This window comes from Dipodomys spectabilis, unplaced genomic scaffold, assembly GCF_019054845.1.
Source record: "Dipodomys spectabilis isolate Male_0828 unplaced genomic scaffold, ASM1905484v1 ptg000095l, whole genome shotgun sequence".
NCBI lineage: Eukaryota > Metazoa > Chordata > Mammalia > Rodentia > Heteromyidae > Dipodomys > Dipodomys spectabilis.
The window spans coordinates 29,789,745-29,813,087 of record NW_024870772.1 but is presented as its reverse complement, the minus strand read 5'-3'; the positions used below and the strand labels follow the sequence as shown (position 1 = coordinate 29,813,087).

Genomic DNA, 23,343 nt, shown 5'->3' with positions numbered 1-23,343 from the left:
CTTGAGTTTTTTCACTCAACACTGGCCATCTACAACTTGAGCCACGCTCTACTTCCAGTATTTGCTATAACTGAAGATAAGAGTCTCACGCACTTTACTGCCTGGATTGGCTTTGACCTTGACTCATCCTCCTAAGTATTTAGGATTATAGGTATGAGTCATCAGCTTTAAAAAATCCCTACAAAAGAACCAAATGGGTTTTGATCATGGGAATAAAAGATGTAGATGGTGGGCCCAGAGTCTTCTCTCAGGAAAACTTAATAAAGAACATGAAGTCTAGTAAAATTTGCTAGAAAAGACGAGAATTCCTCTTTTGTAATACAAAATCCACAAATGTACCACTATTCACTCAATTTTATGTATCTATATTAATATCTACTCCTCCCCTTCTGAATTACTTAAGTAAAGAATTCCATCACTTTACCAATATTGTATCATTTTACCAATATTTCAAAGTATTTCCTAAAATAGTCTCTTTTCCTTGACCATAATGAAAATAAATTAATACTAAACAACAATCATTTACCTAAAGAAGCCTCAGATATTTAAAAATTAATCAATACATTTCTATGTTATATACGGATAAGAGAAAATGGAATACTAAATGATAATTGAAAGTGTACATAGTAAGATCTGTGGAATGTAGGTATATCATAGGGTAGAAGGAAATTTATAGAGGCTTATGTTGGAAAAAAATCTAAAATTGAATGTACTATGGTTCGTGTGTGTGTGTGTGTGTGTGTGTGTGTGTGTGTGTGTCGTGTGTGTGTGTGTCGTGTGTGTCGTGTGTGTGTGTGTGTGTGTGTGTGTGTGTGTGTGTGTGTGTGTGTCTTGGACCTAGCTTTTTAGCTCAAGGCTAGCACTTTATCACTTCAATTCCAGATTTTTGGTGGTTAATTGATAGTTAAAGAGTCACAGACTTTCCTGACCGGTCTGGCTTTGAACGACAATCCACAAATCTCAGCTTCCTGAGTAGCTAGGGTTACAAGGTGCCCAACTAATGTTCTACTTTACAAAGAAAAATAAACCCAAAGTAAGAAATAAAGAAATAACAGAATGGAAATCAATGAAATAAATAAAAATGAGCAAGCATAGAAAAATATCAGTATAGAATCTACACGTAAGAAAAGATAGTAAAAAAAAAAAGATAGCAAAGGAATATTATAAACAACATTGTGCTAACAAATTAAACAAGTTAAAAGAAATGAGCATAAAATTATATGAATTTTACTTGGAGCAGGTACTGGTTTCTATATTCAAGGCCTTGCTCTTATTAGGCAGAAACTCTTAACATAATCTGAGGCATTCCTTTAGCTCTTTTTGCTTTAGTTATTTTTCAGATACAGTCTCATTTTTATGCTCTGGCTAGCCTAACCTTTGATTCTCCTATTTATTCTTCCTATGTATCTGGGATAACAGGTACACAGCTACCATGCTTAGCTTTTACTGGCTGAAATAAGAGTATCCTGAATTTTTCACCCAGGCTAGCCTTTAACTACAATCCTCTTCATCTCTGCTTCCCTACTGGCTAGGATTACAGGTGAGATTCACTTCACACAACTCCAAATGTAGAAACTTTTAGGAATGCAAAAGTTAATAAACATTAAAAATGAATGCAGTGTACTGATTTAAGAATGTTATACAGAAAAACATACCTGTAAATATGTATAGAAAAAAGTATGTCATAAAAAGTCAATACTACTTATGAAAAAGGGTTTTAGGAAACAGAAATTAACTAAAATTTCCTACATTTGAGTGGTAGCATCTGAGAAGCCAACATTATACTGAATGGCAATATTGAAAACACCCTTCCCTAAATGGGGAATAATTCAAACATGTTTACTTTTACCACTATTTAACTTTATATAAATCAGTTAATATTACTTAATGAAAGTAAAAGAAACAAAAAGTATAAGGATAAATAAAAACTATTGTATTTATAAATGACATATCATTTATATACAAAACCACCAAAAAAACTAATAATAAACTTAAAGATGCATCAGGATATACTATACAATACACAAATAATATAGAAAATAAATTCTATTTCTGAGAAAAGTCAAGAAAAGTAAAAATTTTTAAATAAAAATAAAATAGTAAAATTTTTTAAATAATTCCACTTTAGTGTAAGAAAACAAATATAACAAAAAGTGCAAAAACTGTGCAAAATCATCACATTAAAAACTATAAAATACTGTTGAGAAAACTGTACCCTCTAATGAGCAAGTAAAAATAAAATCAGGTAACAGAATCTCATTTTAATTTGACCTAAGTAGTGAATTATTCCTATTCTATTGAAATGGAAATATGAATTTTATCTTTTACATAAAAACTAGAAATGCAACTACTACATTTATTGTAAACTGTACATATATATTCATATAAACAACTAAAATTAATTTTGCCCAAACAAATGAATTTATACTTTTTGAGTTACATGCCATCATTGCTTCTTAAATATACTTTTTATAAATATCTGGTATTAAAATATTCATCAGTATCAATTAATATGGCAATATAATATAAAGACGTATATAACTAACACTCACAAGGCATCTGGTAATAATGATAATAGAAAGTATTTTTACTTACTGCTATTTCTCTACATGCCGACATAGAGATCCCAGTTCCTTCTATTTGTTTCAAAGCATAATCTTTATCATCCTTCCTGTAAAGTAAGTAATATCCATATAAATCTATGCTTATGTGCACTTTAATAAAGATATATAAAAATAAACCGTTTTTAAAAAGCTACCAAATATATTCTAATTTTTCATAAAACCACAAAATATCATACAGAAAAAAAATTTAGGTACTCTAAGTCAGTGCTATTATTTAATGAAGGAAGATAGCCTACAAAGAGATTAGCTCAAAAGGACACAGAAGCGTCTCAAAAGATTTGTCTAATGTTCCACATTACTTGTGAGATTGAGTCAGATACACAACTTCTGTAATACTTCTAAGAGTAATAGAGGAGATAAATTTAATCAAAATATGATGTATGCATGTATGGAAATACTACAGTGAAACTTCTTTATACAATTATTATACAAAATAGAAATAGCACATACCTAGTATCTACAGGGGCATGGAAATCCTAGTATGTACTGGGGCATGCTATGATCTGAGAACATCAAAGTAGCAACAAATGGTTTAATATTATTGAAACAAGCACAAAAGAAATGGCTACTGGAGACAAGACTAAGAACAAATGAGTTTAGGAATAGCAAGAAATATTTATAAGGAGGTTTTTTACACTACTTATCCTCAAATAGGAGTGAATAGTGTCTATTTAAAACAAACAAGTATGACAAAAATTACAACTTGGTTGTTAAAATATTCCCCAGAGATTCATGAATCATGAATCTTGATCCTCAGCCTATGAAGCTATTGGGATGTAGTGGAACCTTTAAGAAGTGAGGCCTAAGGAACTTCCTGAACAGAGTCCTAGGGTCACAACAAATTGGAGAGAGACTTGTCAAATGGGACTACCTTAAAATAAGAAGCTTCTGCACAGCTAAAGCTATAGCAACCAAGCTAGAAAGACAACCAACTAACTGGGGGAAAATATTTACCAGCAATATATCAGACAAGGGGTTAATATCCAGTATATACAGGGAACTCAAGAAACTTAATCCCTCCCAAACCTAACAAACCAATTACTAAATGGGCAAGGGAACTAAAGAGGGACTTCTCTGAAGAAGAGATAAAAATGGCAAAGAAACACATGAGGAAATGTTCACCATCACTGGTTGTGAAGAAAATGTAAATAACGACAACCCTGAGATACCACCTTACCCCAGTCAGAATGGCCCACATCCTCAAGTCAGCCAACGACAAATGCCGGAGGGGATGCAGAGAAAGAGGAACCCTATTACACTGCTGGTGGGAATGTACACTTATACAGTCACTTTGGAAGGCAGTCTGGAGGGTCCTCAGAAAGCTAAATATTGACCTCCCTTATGACCCAGACCACTTCTAGGCATCTATCCTGAACAACAGGAACCAGTATACAAGGACACATGAACCTCCATGTTTATTGCAGCACTGTTCACAAATAGCCAGGATATGGAAACCCAGATGTCCCACCACAGATGAATGGATCCAAAAATTATGGTATCTATACACAATGGAATATTATGCAGCCATTAGAAAGGACAAAATAATGGCATTTGCAGGGAAATGGATGGAGCTAGAAGAAATCATGTTGAGCGAAGTAAGCCAAGAGCAAAGAGACAAATGGCACATGGTCTCCCTGATAAGTGGATGTTAAATCCAAAATGTTGGGTGACACGATAAAATTAACAAGACTTAAGAAACAAAGGACTTCCACTCATCTAGTTGAATCACTACCAAATAACCCCATGCTGCTGATCACATATATGGTGTATATATATGCACACCAGAGGGAAACCAGGAGGACGACACAGAACTAGAGGGAATCAGGGAAAAACATACAACAGCGGGACCCATCAGCTGCACTGGACATTGACCAAAATGAACTAGGTAACTCAATGGCAGCGATGGGAGGGAGGGAACAAGTGAGAAAGAGGGAACAGCTTATGCTATGCAACACAGAAGAAATGTACATTATCACCCAATGTGGAAGAAATAACTGTATCACAAAGCTCCTAGAACTCATAAATGTTATAGACTATGATAGACAATTTGCCCCATGAAAGTTAGTATGTGTTTGTGACTTTAACTAAGCATCACTATCCCACAATACTGTGAAATTTGGGAAATTATGTAACCACTTAATCACAATAAAGATTTTGGAAAAAAAAAAAAAAGTGGGGCCTAAAGGAAAGTTTTCCAGTCATTGAGGGGGTGTGCCCTGAGAACTCTGACCTCTTCTTGTCCCTTTTATCTAGAGTGAACAAGTTGCTCTGCCATGTGTTCCTACAATATGAAGCCACAGACCCAAAATATTATTACAAGTCATCAGCAGAAACTTCTGAAACTGTAAGCCAAAGTAAGCCTTTTGTTCAACAAGTTGATTTAACTCAGGTGATCTATTATAGAAACAGAAAACTAACACATTACATTAAAAATAATAATACGTAAATTTGAAGGCAATTGCGTTTGGTGAAACAAAAAAGGAGTAGGTGAACCATGACCTTGCCTTTAAGAGATTATAGTAACAATGTACAAATATAAAATAGCTATATTAAAGTAGCTAAAAATTTGAATAGTTTTGATAAAACATTGTACTGAACACTCCTATAAAACCTCTCTGCCTCCAAAAATTCTGTTAAAATTATGGTAGAAGAAACTTTTAAATGACTTCAATGGTTCCACTAAGTCATTATATACAAACATTGTATGAATGAGTGTTTAATAAGTGAAAAAGTAGACATGTTCTTATACAAAAACTAATACAATTACTGTTTCACATTTATTTGTTTTCAGGTCTGCAGGTTTCAAATTCCATGTCAACCAAGGACAATCAGCTCAGGACAGAAAGGCCAAGGCTGTTTTTGTTTTTTAAAGTCCCATGACTGAATCTTCATAAATCAATTGTGTATTATTATAGGTCAAGAAAGGATCCATTCTTTTCCATTTTAATGATTCTAGTTAACATTTTATTTTTCCAGAATTTAAGACATAGCACAGATGGAAAAAGCAATCTTCTCTTGCTAGTTACTTATACATATGCTCTGAGGGTAAGAGATTGGTTATTATAAAACATCATTAGAAAGACTGAATTTGAACACTACATAGAATTAACTTTGCCATATGCTGTTTTGAACTATACAATAGTGAAACTCCTTGGGAGTCAATGGCTCCTAATTATACCAGTACTACACACTGTCAAATTTCCTGGAAGACTGTCCCAGTCAGAGACCTCAAGCCAATTCTTAAGAATCTTCTAGATGACCTTAGAGCAAGATTCGGTTTGTACCTAAGACCGCTGGGTTAAGCAGTATATCAAAGAGACAGTTTCTACCTGTGATCCATGGAACAAGATCTAAACGGCCAAAGTCAAAGATTATGTTTTGGGTGCATGCTATTATTTTTTAAATTCCAAGCTATTTTCCTACTTTAAATTTAAGAACTATTAAGACATTTATTACCTTTTATGATTTTGATATAATACTCATAGAATAATTGTTTTATGGGTCCCTAACCATTCCTGAGTAAACCTAACACATGTAGATACAATTTGCTCACTGAAGAGTTGATATTGTAGCCATTTTCTTTTGACTTCAATTCAACTTTCTCTAGGTTCCTTAATTACTAATTAATATAAAAGTAATAAAGAAGGCAGATAGCCCCCATGATGAGAAAGTTTCTGTTGATACCAAAACCAGTAAGGGTACTACATTGTTGGCTTAGAAGCTGACTACAAACTCTGTTAACTGCCTCTTCACATTTGCCAGTGTTATGATGCGCAAATGCAATCTCCAATCTTAAATATGCAGTTATTTTTGCTTCAGATGATCCAATTAACTAAACCTACCAAACCAACAAAAAAATACAGAGAGATCTGTCCAACAATGGTTCTATGAATAATCTTCTGATAAAGGAATTCTAACAATGGAAAAGATTAGAATTCCATAGAGGGAAAAAATGATCTAAACAGCTGAATTTGACTCAAAAAAAAAAAAGGACTGAGAAAGTGAAAACGACTCTTACTGGTAATCAGATTGTGATATCTCTTATAGAAAGGCCAATAGCAAGGCCAACAGAAAATAAAGTTTTGCCCAAGGCTATATCAGAGCACCAAAGTCTCAAGTCTGCTTTGAACCTCCTGCTCCTAGGATCCAGATTTATAAAACTGAACTCACTTCTTCTTAGCACCCAATCCAGAGATGCTCTAATTCCCTTAATCTCTCTATTACTACTTATTTCAAGCCTATACCTTACAAAGTACTTGCTCTCCTCCTTCTGGAATACCTCACAGTAATCTGAATAGAAACTCTCCCTAATAAAATTCTGGAGAATGTATTATAGTAGGAGGATAGTTAAATGTAACAAATGCCAAAACAGTGTAAAATGTACCCAAATTTCAATTTAAGAACAAGGATGTTTAATAGCATAAGACACAAAATTAAGTCTAATTAGACTCCAGCTTCAAACTATTTAGGAAGCTATTATCAATGGCTAGTCAACTAATAAACAATATCACTATAAATGTCACTATTTTCAAAATAATAATAAGGAATGAAAACATGGAATGACAAACTCACATGGGCTGCCTACTAATAGCTCCAGATCCAGGAGCAGAGTTTCATATGAGTGGAAAACTGGCAAGAAGAAGCCTGACTTGCTTTCTGTTTCCTTCTACTCATTGCCATCACTCATCAATAGGATAAAATTAAGGTATTTAGAAAAATATGTAATATCTTAATCAAAAAGGATGTGGCCTCACAGAATAGGAAATGATGCAAAATTTCCAGCAGTGGTTAGGAGCTGAATGAGAGCAGCCGTCAAGAAGTTTTCAGAAAGCAGGATCATGTCAGATTAAAGCAGTTTACATCTGTAATATTAGCTTTTATATTTGAGAATTTTAATTTCCCACAGTCAGAATTATATGTTTGCCTTCAATGTTTCATAATACCAAAAAGGCCATTTCTCTAAAGTGAATATTCAATTGCTGGGGTATCTTGGCAGAAAGTCAGAAGTGGTGTTCCAGAAGATGGTGATAACATTTATTGAGCATGCTCACTTGAAGACTTGTGACTATTTGGGGTCCGTAGACATTTCACATAAATTTCAGGATGGGCTTTTCTATTTCTGAAAAAAATGACATTTGACTATTGATACTGCATTGAATTTGTAAGTTACTTTGGCTACTATAACATTTTAGCAATATCAAAACTCCAATAAATGGACATAGAATGTCTTTTTTTTTTTTTTTTGGCATTTGCCAGTTTCTTCAAGAACCTGATATTTCAATTACAAATCATTGAGGCTCCTTTTAAAAAGAAAATTCAACTCCCTCGTAATCAACTACTTTATATGAAGAAAAAGGCATTGTTACAGTGGCTCAAAACCGCATTTGCACACATGACAGATCCCTGTACAGCATCTAACTAGCAAACATCTTGCTCACGTCCAATCCTTCCCTTTGTACCTCCTCTTTCCGTGTGTGAACGGTATGTACCGGTATTTAATCATGTGCTTTATTTGCCTCTTCACTGTGATACAGAAAAGCATGATGAAGAACATCACCAGGATTGGCCAGAACACTGGGACGTTGAATGCCTCGAAGAAGGTACACACCGTAGCCACGAGGATGCCCTTGGTAGCCGCGTGCCAAAACTTAAACTCTGGAAGCCTTCTAATGAAGGGACGAAATTCCTCATTCTGTTTGGTTGGTAATGAAGGACCATCATCTGAATCTTCCATTAAGGAAGGATCCACTTTGGGAGAAAGGAACGCAGTGAAGAGATTTAGGTGGTAGATTCCCAAGGCGTAGGTCACAATGTACCAACCCTGTAACAGGTAAACTCTAATCATGTGGACAAAACTCAGGCCAAGCGTCACGACCCACCGAGCAGCTGTATAAGGCGTGGACTTGTCCAGCAGGACTGGTAAATCTGTCCAAGACGCGTGAAAAATCTGTACACCACTGATGGTTCCCCACGGACAGACTCTCCAACGCTGTCACCTTAAGACATTCTGTAACGCAGCTCCGCTGCGGCCGAGCTGCGGCCTCCCTCACGACCGCGGGAGGAGGACGGCGGGAGGAGGACGGCGGGCGGAGGACGGCGGGCGGGATGGCCGCCAGCACTGGATTCCGGCCCTAGAACGTTTCTATGAATGTTTTTTCCCGTGTTTTGCAGTCTGTAGGAACCATCTTTTGCCTCTCCTTTTGCAAATGGTACTGTTTTCATAATTTGCTTTTCAGACTCTTCTTGGTTAATGTATGGAAATACAATTAATTTTTGAGAGTTGATTTTGCTGCTGTGCTGAGTGTACTAGTGTGAACCAATTTTTAAATGTGTGTAGAATCTTTACTTTTCTACATATAACACCAAAACACAGATCATTCTACTTCTTTTTTCCTAGTTGGGTTTTTTTGTCTTTCTCTTGCTGAACTGCTTTTGCTATAACATCTAAAATGAAATACGAACTGAAGTGATGAAAGCAGACATCTTTATCGTGTTTCTGCTACTAGCTTCCAGTTTTTGGCACTAAGGATGATATTTACTATTTACCATGCATTTTTCTGAACGGCCTATGTAAAACTGAGGTTGTAGTGAGTAGAAGATTTTTGTGAAAGGGTGATCAATTTTGGCAAAAAAAAATGTTTCTGCTTCCATTAGGCTGGAGTATTTTATTCCTTCAGTTAATGCACTGCTGACCCATTTTCATATGTTAAATTATCCCAGTAGTCTATGATTTAAGTGATAAGAAACTCACTTAAATAAGTTATTTAGTGATGGAATACTGTATTTCTTGTTAATATGCTGCTGAATTTTTTTGTGAAATATGATCATGACAGATATTGGTTTATAATTTTCCTCATATATATCTGATTTTGGTATCAGGGTAATGTGGGATTCATAAAGTTCCTTAAGCTTTAACTGTTTTAATGTTTAGAAAAAGGTTTAAAAAAAATACTAGCGTTAATTCTTTCATTTCATCAAGAAAGCCATCGGATCAAGATGTGTTTATTAATCAAGAGATTACTGATCCGTCTCTGCAGTCTATTTCTTACTGATTTGGCCTTCATATTTAACATGTATTTTTTTTAACAGTGCTCTCATAATCTCCCCCACACCCTCTATAGATTCAGTAGTAATGTCCCTATTTTAATTCTGAGTTTTATCAATCTGAATGTTCTCTCATCAATTAAGTTTAAAAGCTACTTTTGAGTTGACGGATTGTTATCATTCTCTATTTCATTGATCTCTAATCTTCCATTTTTCCTCTGTTCTATTAGCTTTTGGAATTAGTTTGTTCTTTTTCAACAACCTTATATTCTAAGGTTAGATTGTTGGTTTTTTCCTATATTCTACTATTGCTTTTGCTGCATCTAATAAATTTTAGTGTGTTGTTTTCACTTTATTTCAATTCTATTTCTAATTTCCCTACTGATAGCTAATAGAAGTTTAAAAAAATTAGTTGACCTTGGGCTGGGTAGGTAGCTCAGTGGTAGAGTGCTTGCCTTGCATGCATGAGGCCCTGGATTCAATTCTTTGGCACCACATAAGCAGAAAAAGCCGGAAGTCACATTGTGGCTCAAGTAGTAGAGCGCTTGCTATGAACTGAAGAGCTGAGGGACAGCGCCCAGGCCCAGAGTTCAGGCCCCATGACTGACAAAACAAAACAAAAATTAGTTGACCACTTTCCAAAATGTAATGGGATTTCCTGTTTGACTCATTAATTGCAAATTCCATTTCAACATAGAGTATATAATTTGTATATTTACCTTTTATAATCTAATGAGACTACAATGCTGTCTCATGTGTACCTCATAAAAATGAGTATGATGCTGTACTGTATTCTGTATATATTTGTAGACTTAAAGTAGACCCTATAGTAAGACCCTGTCTCAAGGAAACAAAATAAAGCAGTTTAATTATAACATACCTTAGTGTGTGAATCTCTTTGTGTATTTGTATGTGTGTTTCTGGGTACCGAACTTGGAGCCTTCTGCTTGTTAAACAGGAGCTCTACTATGTAAACTACATCCTCAATCCTTAAACTTTATTAGTTGGCTTTTCAGCCCAGGCTGGTCTTGGTCATCTTGCTACTTCTACATCCAAAGATGCTAGTGGCATGTGTCACCATGCTTGGCTTGTTTTTGAGATAGTGTCTCCTTAACTTTTGCCTAAGTGGGCCTCACAATGAAATATTGAAGTCTTCATCCCGAGCAGCTGGGATTATAGATGTGGCATACCTGGCCCTGTTATAGTGGTTTCTTTGAGTTTGTCTTACTTGGATTTCATTCAGCTTCTTACATCTTTACATTCTTGTCTTTCATTGACTATAGGAAGAGTTTAGTCATTATTTCTTCAAATACTCTCCCTCTCCTCCTTCTGAACTCCACAAAATTTTGATTGCCCATGGGTACCTTAGATTTTGTTCACTTTTCTTCTTTTTTTGGTCCGTCATGGGGCCTGAACTCTGGGCCTGGGCGCTGTCCCTCAGCTCTTCAGCTCAAGCCAATTACCGCTTGAGCCACAGTGCCACTTCCAGTTTTCTGAGTGGTTTATTAGAGGTAAGAGTCTCACAGACTTTCCTGCCTGGGCTGGCTTTGAATTGCGACCCTCAGATCTCAGCCTTCAGAGTAGCTAGGCCAGCAAAAAGGTAGAAATGACAGTATAACTCAATGGAACAAGCAACAATGTTGAGGCCCAAGTTCAAGCCTCATTATCTGCACTATAATCAAAGTCTTAATAACTATCAAAATAATTTTTGTATCTTACCAAATCATAATGGAATGAAACTAGAGAACAGCAAGAAAAACTCAGAAGTATACAGAGACAGAAATAAAACAATAACAAAACAGAAAAAAAAACCTGAAAGCTTCAAAATATGAAACACACACACACACACACACACACACACACACACACACACACACACATAATAAAATTAATCAAGAACAGGAAAGATTTCACTACCACAAAAATTATAAAGTTTTGAACAATCAGAAGACACTAGAAAAAAAATCCTATATCCATAGATAGAGAGAATTAATATAGCTAAAATGGCCATATTACTGAAAGCTGTCTGAAGAGCCAATGCAATCCCTATCAAAGCTAGAAAAGAAAATCCTGCAATTCATAGAGAAGCACAAAAGAGCCCAAACAGCCAAACCAATCATAATAAGAGTCAATGATGAAGATACCACAATACCTGATCTCAAACTATACTACGGAGCTGTAGTACTAAAAACAACATTTATTGACTTTTAAAACACACATGTAGACCAATGGAATAGAGGACACAGAATAAATCCACATATCCATAGCCAACTAAATTTTCATCATACATGCCAAAAGACACACTTTGGAACAGAGCTGGCCTCTTTAACAAAGGGTGTTGGAAAAACTGGATATCTACATTTGGTATATTGACACTAGACTCTATCTTTCAACCTCTATCTCTCATTCAAAATGAATCTAAAACTTTAAGACCTCAAACTCTAAAGCTGCTACAGAAAGCCAGAGAAAACCATTCAAGTGAACAGGGAACAATTTCAGGAATGACATATGAAATTACAAAGCTTTTGCACAGCAAAGGAAACAACCAACCAAGTGAAGAAACAGCCTACATGTAGTAGGATTAATATCCAGAATGTATTTTTAAAATTAAAAACTTAAAAAAATTTTATTGGGGGAAAAATTTTAAATTTTAACAACAAAAGGACAAGTATTCCAGTCGATAGTTGTTCAAGTGATCCGAATAGACACATATCCAAAGTGAAGAATAATCAATAAAAAAAAATGTTCAAGGAACTTAGCACCAGTAAAATTTAAATCAAAATTACATTAAAATACCATCTCATCCCTATCAGAACAGCAAACATAAAGGAAACTAACAACAAATACTACTGATTATCCTTGTAGCCAGGATAAAGGGCACACTTAACATCCTTATATGTGCTATGTAAATTAAGATAATTGTCATGAAAATCAGTATTATAGAGGTTCCTCAATCAAAATTAGAACTAAAATATATACTATTTCTGGTGTAACCATGAAAAAAATGAAGTGTACTCAAGGCACCAGATTCCCATGTTTATTGTAGCAGTACTTCACAATTGCCTTGCTATAGAATAAACCTCGGTAGTAGTTAATAAAGAATAAAGAACACACAGTGAAATATTATGAAGAACAAAGCCATTTCATTTTCAGGAAGAGATAAAACTTTCTCCATCATATTAATAAGCAAATATATATATATATATATAGTCATAGAAATGTCAGTGTGTAACTCACTAATATATACAACTAATATGCATTAACAATTATTAACAATATAAAAATATTTAACTGGGGAAGAGCCTATAGCTCACATATACTGTAAATTTTACTCATATCTAGAGAAAATCAAATATATACATAGAAAGCAGATGATGATAGATAGGGCATTGAAAAAGAGTAGAGAACTGTATAAGTAGGTTGAAGTTCAGAACAGGTATCTGGGCTAGCAATGTACATTTGAGAGTACACAGAACAGAAATGGTATTTGAAGCTTACAAGTGAGTAATATCACTTAGGGAGAGAGTTAAAGTGAAGGAAAAATGAAAATAAACAATTCAGACTTTTATGGACCATATATAGATATCTAAAACCATCTATCTATCTATCTATCTAATCTATCTATCTGAATAAATACATATAAAAACATTACTTGGGGCTGGGAAGGTGGCTCAGTGGTAGAGTGCTTGCCTTGCATACATGAGGCCCTGGGTTCGATTCCTCAGCACCACATAAGCAGAAAAAGCTGGAAGTGGTGCTTGTGGCTCAAGTGGTAGAGTGCTTGGCTTGAGCTGAAGAGCTGAGGGATAGCACCCAGGCCCAGAGTTCAGGCCTCACAACCGACCAAAAAAAAAAAAAGAAAAGTGAACAAAGTCACAAAAAAAAATCAAGATTTTTGTGGAGTTCAGAAGGAGAAGAAGAGGGAGACTATTTGAAGAAATAATGACTAAACTCTTCCTATAGTCAAAAAAAAATTACTCAAGTCAGGATCCTAGCTACTCAGGAAGCTGAGATCTGAATGAAATAAAGAAGGCGCTGTAGGATATGAGAATTTAATAAAGAGATAGAAACCTTGGGGGGGAAAAAATCAAATTGAAATCCTGAAAGTGAAGAGCTCAACTGCTCAAATAAATACTCATGCTTGTAATCCTAGCTACCCAGGAGGCTGATAAGGATTGCAGTTCAAAGCCATCATGGGGAAGAAAGTCCATGAGACTCTTATGTCCAATTAACCACCAAAAAGCTGGAAGTGGAGCTATGCTCATATGCTGGAGTGCCAGACTTGAGTACAAAAGTTCAAGGGTAGAGTCCAAGCCCTGAGTTCAAGCCCAAAAACTGATGTGCACGCACGCACACACACACACACACACACACACACACACACACACATTCACACATGCACACACATGCACAGGCATACACAAATCACTCAATATTACAGATACACATGCTTTTTAAAACATCTAAAAGCAAAAAGAAATTGTCCAATCACAAAAGGAAGTTTAACAAATTTATAGAAATTGAAATCATAATGAGTATGTTCTCAAGCAATAGTGAAATAAACTGTTAAACAATGAAGAGAAATATATATCTGGGTAATTCAGATGTCAATGAAGATACTGAAATGGCAATTTAAAACTTTCAAATAAAAGAAAGGAACTTGCTGGGCGCCAGTGGCTCACGCCCATAATCCTAGCTACTCAGGAGGCTGAGATCTGAGGATCATGGTTCAAAGCCAGCCTGGGCAGAAAGTCCATGAGACTCTGCTCTCCAATAGACCACTAGAAAACCGGAAGTGGCTCTGTGGCTCAAGAGATAGAGCACTTGTCTTGAGCTGAAGAGCTCAGGGACAGCGTCCAGGCCCAGAATTCAAGCCCCATGACCCCAAAAAGAAAGAAAAAAAGAAGAAAGGAAGGAAGGAAGGAAGGAAGGAAGGAAGGAAGGAAGGAAGGAAGGAAGGAAGGAAGGAAGGAAGGAAGGAAGGAAGGAGAAAAAGAAAGGAACTATGACTTGGGGGAGAGGGGAGTCAGGGGAGGAGAAATGGGAGAAAATGAGGGAGAGGGTTAACACTGTTCAAAAAGAAATGTACTCACTACCTTACTTATATAACTGTAATCCCTCTGCATATCACTTTACAAGAACATTTTTTTAAAAAGACATAATACAGAAATTGCCTACTATGCATGATGTTTGCAAAAAACAAAAAACATACTGAAACTACAAGACAAACATGTACAATTATATGCTATAATTTAGTTTTTTTAAAAAAAAGGTTGTAGAAAAAAGTGTAAAATCCCAAGATAAACATGTGCACACAGACAAGAAACACAATATGCATGTATGTATAAAGTATATTTGCATAAAATAAAAAAGGAAAAATACCTACACACTAATGTTTATAGCAACACTATTTACAATAACCAGACAGCCCAGCCCAACAACCAATGACTGGATAAGGACAATGTAGTATACATATACAATGAAATTAGAGCCAAGTACCAGTGGCTCATCCCTGTAATTCCAGCTATTAAGGAGATTAGAATCAGAAGATCATGGTGGCTGGAAGGCAGCCCAGGCAATAAAGTTTATGAGACTCTATTTCCAATTAACGAGCATAATGCTGGTTAGAGGTGTGGCTCAAGTGGTAAAATGCCAGCTGTGAATAAGACAAGCCACAAGCCCAGAGTTTAAGGCCTTGAAGTCAAGCCACAGCTCTGGCATCAAAAAAAAAAAAAAAAAAAAGCCAATTATATGTATATGTGTTTGGGTATGTTTATACACAGAAGTATATATGTGAAAGAACTAAATGCACAATGGAAAGAACCCAAATTTATGGGTTTATTTTATGGTTTGTTCAGGACCAATAACAGACAACACCTTTATATGGTCATATGTATATATGACCTATAAAATGATGCTAGTTGAAATGAACTCCAAGACAGAAATGAAAGGTCTTTTTGTTGTTTATCTTGTTATCGTCAATGACTGTATCAAGTTCTTTTTTTAATTTTATTTTTTATTTTTCCCTTTGATTTATCCTTAGTAGTTTTTATTCTGGTACCCTGCATGTTATATATACGTTTATCTGATCTGGAGAAGAAAAGGGAATAACAAAATGGTGAAACAGAACAAAGGGTCACCCAATGTAACAATGATATTCACGAGACACTATATTGGAAATGAGCTTTACAACTCTGGGGAGAGGGACAGTGGGAGAAAAACAAAGGAGTGGATAACAGTGTTCGACAAGAAATGTACTCACTAACTTATTTATGTAACTTTGTACAGCACTTTTACAACAAAATAAAATAAAAAACTTTAAGAAGAAAAAACTTCCAAAGTAAAATTTAAAATCTTGGAAATTACACAGAAACTCATGGTTAATCCTAAATATCTTTTGCTCTGAACAGACTAATGAATGATTGTTAAAGGATTTAACCAAGTTGTCAACCAAACCTTTTTCCCAGGAATCTAAAAGAAACAGCACTTTTTGTAATTTTAGCCTCAGCAAGTTCAGCAACTTTCTTTACTAAGCTCATCTAATTATCATATATTTTTATACTATTTATCCATGAGAGATTTGCGCAAGCCCGAGGTGTTCTGACTTTACTTCATGGGAATCAAGCATCAAAAGGTTGGTATAGCTTTCTTGACACAGTGACAAAGGATTACCTAATGTTTTCTAAGAGAGTCACTTGTTTCTATTGGCTTGGTCTAATGGTATTCTTTAAACTGCTAATTCATTCATGCTGTACAATCTCTGTTGTGTGTGAGACTCTTTATCTCCAATAAACCTCCAGAAAACCAGAAGTGGCACCTTGAGCTGAAGAGCTCAGGGACAGTGCCAGGCCCAGAGTTCAAGCCCCATGGCCCACCAAAATAAGAAAAGAGTCTCATGGACATTCCTGCCTAGGCTAGCTTTGAACCGCAATCCTCAAATACCAGCCTCCTGAGTAGCTAGGATTACAGGTGTGAGCCACCAGCGCCTGGCTACAATCTTTGTTGATCAATGAAAAAAAACATGATCAGCAAAGACGATGTTTATGTTACCCATAACATTTCTACTTACTGGTGGAATACTTCATATATAATCCAAATTCAACCCATGGGCTGCCAATAAATTAATTTTTTAAATATTTTTAAAAAGTGATTTTAAAGAAAGGTATTTACAACATGGACTATTTTAGTTATATAATATATACAAAAAGGTATATACTACAAGTAGAGTACATGTTCTAAAACATTTACTATACAGCCCTTTGAAACTCTGCTCATCCCTGTTACATCTCTATTCCCTGAAAAGGTAGAAACCCATCTTCGTAAACTATGCCCCACACACTTCTCTAGAAAATTCAGATTTTCTTGGTTGTTAACAACATATCATATTTCAAAAATGAAACCAGAAAATATGAGCCAGGATATGCTCAAATAGGTCTCAACTCACACCTAGAATGAGACCCCTTGCAACAAGAGATATATTAAACTCAGATGAAGTCAGTTCATTCACCAACACTAGCCAGTTAATTAGTTAGCTAGAGATGAAAAGGTTAATGTACTTGGCACTTAAAAATATGGATGTAGGGGCTGGGAAGGTGGCTCAGTGGTAGAACGCTTGCCTTGCATGCATGAGGCCCTGGGTTCGATTCCTCAGCACCATATAAGCAAAAAGTAAAAAAAAAAAAAAAAAAAGCCAGAAGTGGCGCTGTGGTTCAGGTGGTAGAGCGCTAGCCTTGAGCTGAAGAGCTGAGGGACAGTGCCTAGGCCCAGAGTTCAGGCCCCACGACCAGACCAAAAAAAAAAAAAATATGGATGTAAATAATCATAGTTAGCCACTAACTATGTCTGTATAGTCTCTTTGTGGCATCAGTGGTCCTGAAATAAAATCTAAAAAATTAGCTGCATGAATTACATATTCTGGTGAAGACAAACGTAGGTAATGTCTATAAACATTAATCTAATAGAAAAACAACTAAAATTGCTTAGGGTGTGATGATCTATTTCTCATTTCAAGAATAATCCTTTTCTGAGACAGTGAAAATTGGAGCACAGACAAGAGTCTTAAACCTCAAATCTCTTTGAACACTACGTAATGGTTTTCATTCAATTGCTCCCCTGCAGTGTATTTTGAACATATTCTGTTTGCTGTGTGCTAATTCTTAAGTCAGACGTAAGGTTTTCCTCGTTGGAAATGAACAACTCAAACAATAAAAACCTTATTCACTAGGAGTTGCACAGAATGCCTATAACCCCATCAGTTGGAGGCTGAGTCAGGAGGATCAAGAGGCCAGTCTCAGTAACATAGCAAGACTCTCACAAAGAGAAACGGAAAGGGGGTGGGGGGGGAAGTACTCAATTTTTTATTTACTAACCTCATTCCAAGGAACATCAATTTGCTCAAACTGTTACTAAGAGCTTTGCAAAGTCCTAGTGCTTACTCAGAAACTTAAATCCCTATCACTTCCAATAATTAAGAACAAAAAGAATTCTGAATTCTATTATTGAAAGTAGTAGAGTAAAAAAAAATAATGGTAGAGAATTTAGAACTTCTGTGATCTAAGGTAATGACTCACAGTCAAAGATAAGCTCAGTCATTCCCAACTTATGAGCTAGTAGGCCAGGCCATACACCTGGGATTATTATTTTAAATTACAGATTTGGGGCTGGGAAGGTGGCTCAGTGGTAGAGCACTTGCCTTGCATGCCTGAGGCCCTGGGTTCGATTCCTCAGCGCCACATAAGCAAAAAGGAAAAAGCCGATAGTGGCATTGTGGCTCAAGTGGTAGAGCGCTAGCCTTGAGCTGAAAAGCTGAGGGACAGCGCCCAGGCCCAGAGTTCAGGCCCCACGACCGGACCCAAAAAAAAAAAAAATACAGATTTGACAGAATGTGAGCAGACATGGCTAAATATTGTCTGCAAGGATATATGTTGTTATACTGAATGTCTGTATACCCTGTTTCACAGAGTCTGTTCTGTGTTACAAATAAAACACTTGAAGCTGGGTAACTTTGTAAAGAAGATAACTTTATTTAGTACACAGTTCTGGAAGTTCAAGTTTATTTAGTCCAAACTTCTGGAGGTTCAAGGATGTACATGTGGTGATGGTCTTTTTGGTTGCCAGTCTCAAAGCAGTGCAAGGAATCAAAGCAAAAGACAGTGTGTGTCTTCTAGTCTCTCTTCCTGTTTTATGATGCCATTAGTATTAAGTCATACTGGTTCTACCCTTAAAATTTTATAGAATCCTAACCACCTCCAAAATCCCAACTCTAAATATCATAGCTAGCTAAATTTCTACCTTTGAAAAGCCTCACAATGGAAAATGAATTTAAACACATGGATCCTTGATGTACACATTCAAATCATGTATGAATCACAGAACTGCTGAAATCATAATGCTCAATGTGATATGTTGTGGAGCTTAAGAACAATAATGAATGAAATTAGGTACCCCAGAGTAAGAGACCACCCCAAGCTCTTTTGGCCTTTCTACTATGGGAAGATACAGAATGAAACAGTTTGCAATCCCAAGAAGGACTTCACTAGAATTCAACCACGTCGCACACTGATCTCAGAATTACAGCATTCAAAAATGTTAGAAATCAGCTTATATTTTATTTATAAGCCACTCTGTCTAGAGCAATCCAAACAAATAAATAACATGAAAAGCAGGTAAAAGTAGTCTTCATGATCATCCTAACTCCTTTGAGTCCTGTTATTTTGGAAAACACCAAGGCAATCTTCGAGCCTTACATACCATTTACTATTTGCAGTGAAATTCTTTGAGCCTATGTCTCTCATCTTAAAAGGTCTGAATCATAGAAAGATTGTCCCAACCAGGGGCTGGGAAGGTGGTTCAGTGGTAGAGTGCTTGCCTTGCATGCATGAGGCCCTGGGTTTGATTCCTTAGCACCACATAAGCAGAAAAAGCTGGAAGTGGTGCTGTGGCTCAAGTGGTAGGACGCTGGCCTTGAGCTGAAGAGCTGAGGGACAGCGCCCAGGCCCAGAACCCAGGATCAGCAAAAAAAAAAAAAAAAAAAAAAAAAAAGATTGTCCCAACCAGAGATCTCTGCTGAAGATTCTATGGAATTTTCTAGAAGCATGTCTTTGGAAAGACAGAGCTTGAACTACAGAACTGCAAACCAAGGTTAGTGACGACTACGCTTTGCTTTTTTTTCTGTTCTCTTTCCTAGCTCTCTATTTTTTTCCTAAGGCTATCTTTTTAGCTATGTTACTTCAAAAGCTTCTTTTCTTAATACTATAGGTTTTTTTCCATTTTTGGCCACTCTGTGGTATGAGCCTAAATATCTGATTAAAATCACATATGATCTTACCTGACAGCCTCATATACATTTTCCTTCAGGAGTTTTCAAGCCTCTCCTGGTTCTACTAGTTCCTTGTAATTAATAAATGTTTCCCTAGTAACCGGACTCAATTGTTAAGCATTTTTTTAATTGACAAATATGTCATTCATAGCAAAGGTGGTTCTTATCTTCACCGGAAACAATACATGTGGCTCTTTCATAGGAACTAGCTTTTGTAACTTGTCATTAAAAGAGACCTCAAAAGAGGACTAGAGAATAAGAGTTATATATTTGCAAGCTGTTTCTCAGACCTAAAACAACAGAAACAGACCACTTGAATTCAAACCTATGCACTTCAGATTTAAAGATATCTAATGATAACTAATTCTAAAATTTCATTATCTGGTACCAGATGACTCTTAGTAAGTGACAGACATCATTTTACAATACTCTTGGACAACCCCAATACAGGTGTTTGCTCTTAACAGACCACTAGATGGATCTTAGTATTAAATTTGTGGCATAAAAGCAATTACATTTGTGGCATAAGTCTATTGGCTACTACTTGCAAGATGATTGGGGATTCTTTTTTAATCCTGATAAACCAACAACTCCCTTTAGAACAGTTCCTGAAAATCACCAAGAAACCTTTCTGACTCATCAGTTTTCCAGCCAGCTCAGAAACAATTTGAGAATCAAATTTCCTAACCACTTAAAGGGCTTTGAATTGCTTTCTTCTCACAGCAAGCTTCTTCACTTCCAGTTTTACAAGAGGCCAAGAAAGTAAGGAGAATTCTAAGTGCTAAAGTTTAGAGAACAGCAAAGAAACTAGATAATACAAACAAATCCAAAAAGATCCAAGAGGTTACGTAAGACTGGTAGGTAGATAGTAGTTTAGAATGTGCCACTTTAGATAGTAGGGGAAGGGGAAGATGTGCTTAAAACTCTTTAAACTGCTATCTAATATATTTCAGGTATCTTTATTAAAGATTACAGGCAAAAGCTAAAATAAGCCATAGAACTGGGTAATTTTGCCAATAACAATACATTTGATTTTACTGGCTCTCTGGGAGAGGTGAAACTTGTTGTTTTGCTTAATTTTGTGACTCCTGGCTTAGAAGTAGAGTACAGGTTCTAAACATAATCCTTAGTTATTTGTATATACTGTGTGTACTCAGAGCACAAATGCTGCTATGTAGCTGCTTTCCAAAATAGTCCAGTAACTAACCAGTAGCAAAAGGCAAAAAAACCATGATACTTACACAAGCTGGAATGATCACCTCCTTTTTCCCTTCCCTGGTTTGTTATCTATAATGAAACTTGACAGTGATAAACAACTAGTTGGGTCATATTCCCAGATGCTAATTTTTGAGAGGGTAGTGGATGGAGAACCAAAACCATATGCCACCATATAATATCTATATTAACATTTAGGCTTTACTATTCAGCTTAACATTACTACTATTCCAAGAACCCTTGTCTACCAAGAAAGTTGCAAGTAAGCTTATTTGATTCAGGAAACGTCCAAAATGTACCTACCTGGAAAAGGCTACTCATCACCCTCTGACCAATACAATATACAAATAAGCTTATCTAAGATTCTATACTGATTTAAAGCCTTTCCCTGGTATCATGATTCTGCCTATCTCAATCAGGCCACTACATGAAAAGAAATACATTAAATTCAATCCCCAAACCTCATCAATATCCTTCTTTTGCCTGTCTCTCGCTGAGAAAATACTACGATTCTGTAAAGACACAAAGCCCCCCTACAATAAGCTAGGTTTTGCTTTATTCATAAGATGTATTGGTCATCTTTTGTGAAAACCCAAATGAAAAGATTTACAGATAACAGAATTTAGATTTACTATCTAGGAGATTTACTCTTAGTTTCCTATTTAATCTCCCTATAAGCAAAGATCTGCCAGTAAAGTTAAATCACTCAATGCACTAGTGTTTTATTAAGTATTAATAAAATTTCTGAGAATTATCACATGTAAGGGAACCTTCCAACAAGGAAAATAACTTACAAGAAACAAGACAGTCTTCCAAGATGAAGCAAACATTTAAAACAACTATATAGGGACTGGGAATGGAGCTAGATAGACTAAGGAAAATGAGGTATGGTCAGCTAATAGCAAATACAGGAGATATTCCTTCAAGTACTTCCCTTAAGATTAAGGGAACAAAAATCATTTTGGGGAAAAAGAAGCAGGATGACTCATGGAAACTGAGGCCTGGTGCAGGCAACTCAGAAATATGGTATCTAAAAACTTAGAAATGCTATCTTTGCTTCAAAGAACAACTGAATGCATTCTTTCCTGAGGGATGCATTTCTCACCCAAGGATACACAACTGCCTGACAAGGATGTCCCCAAAATGCAGATGGCAGGATGTGTCCTTGTTTCAAGGATAAGTATCTGTTTTATGGCAGGATGCATTTTTACCTGGAAATTCAGAGAATAACACCAGATGTAGTTAAAGCAAAGACAAAGCACCTAGCTTTGCATAACTTTACCCTTTACCCTAAAAATACCCAATAGTCCAAGGAGCTGTGTGTCTCTCTTGGTGTCTCTTTGTCTGTGTCTGTGTCTTTGTGTCCCTATGAGAGCACCCACTCTCTGCTAGAGTGTGCCCCTGCCCTTCTGTTTGCTTTTTTGTCCCGTTTGTCTGTTTCCTTGCTTGTTTATTTAATAAAGCTCTGCCAAGTTTTCTTGCCATTGTGACGTGTCCACAAATTCTTATTCTGTGATCAAAGTCAAGAACCCTAAGTGAAGAGCTCCTATACTTAAAGGGAAGTTTCACTATACCTCAGCTCTGTCGGATGACAGCAATGTGGCTTAGTGGAAGAGTGCTTGCCTAGCATGCATGAAACCCAGGGTTCGATTACTCAGTACCACATAAATTGAAAAAGCCAGAAGTGGCTCTGTGGTTCAAGTGGTAGAGTGCTAGCCTTCAGCAAAAGCAGCTCAGGGATAGTGCCCAGGCCCTGAGTTCAAGCCCCAGGACTGGCAAAAAACAAACAAACAAAAACCAAAAAAACATCTGTATCACAGGCAAATGACCTAAATACACATTCTCAAATTATATGTGAATGATTGATACATTAAAAAAATGCTGCATATTGCCAAGTGTGGTGGCATATACCCGAAATCCCAGCATTGGAGATGCTGAGGCAGAAGGACCATCAATTTGAAGTCAGTCTGGATTTCATACTGAAACCATGTCTCATAATGATACTAATAATGTATACAGTATCACTAATCATCAGAAAAGTACAAATTAAAGCACATTAAGATATCATCCTAGTCACACTATTATATAAAAGAGAAAAGTAACAAATGCTGTTAAGAATGCAGAAAGGGAAACCCATACATT

The 23,343-nt window shown here is 36.1% G+C and overlaps 1 protein-coding gene and 1 pseudogene across 3 annotated transcripts in view; both read right to left on the bottom strand.

The window, feature by feature from the left end:
• The window catches only part of Cdk8 (cyclin dependent kinase 8), a 113,715-nt gene that overhangs the window by 64,255 nt on the left and 26,117 nt on the right, over positions 1 to 23,343 (bottom strand). For all 3 annotated transcript variants that reach the window (XM_042685448.1, XM_042685449.1, XM_042685450.1), the window contains exon 2: positions 2,596 to 2,671. In XM_042685448.1, coding sequence (XP_042541382.1) covers positions 2,596 to 2,671 — 76 coding nt within the window. The remainder of the gene's footprint in view (positions 1 to 2,595; positions 2,672 to 23,343) is intronic.
• On the bottom strand, positions 8,039 to 8,630 carry LOC122112591 (annotated as a pseudogene).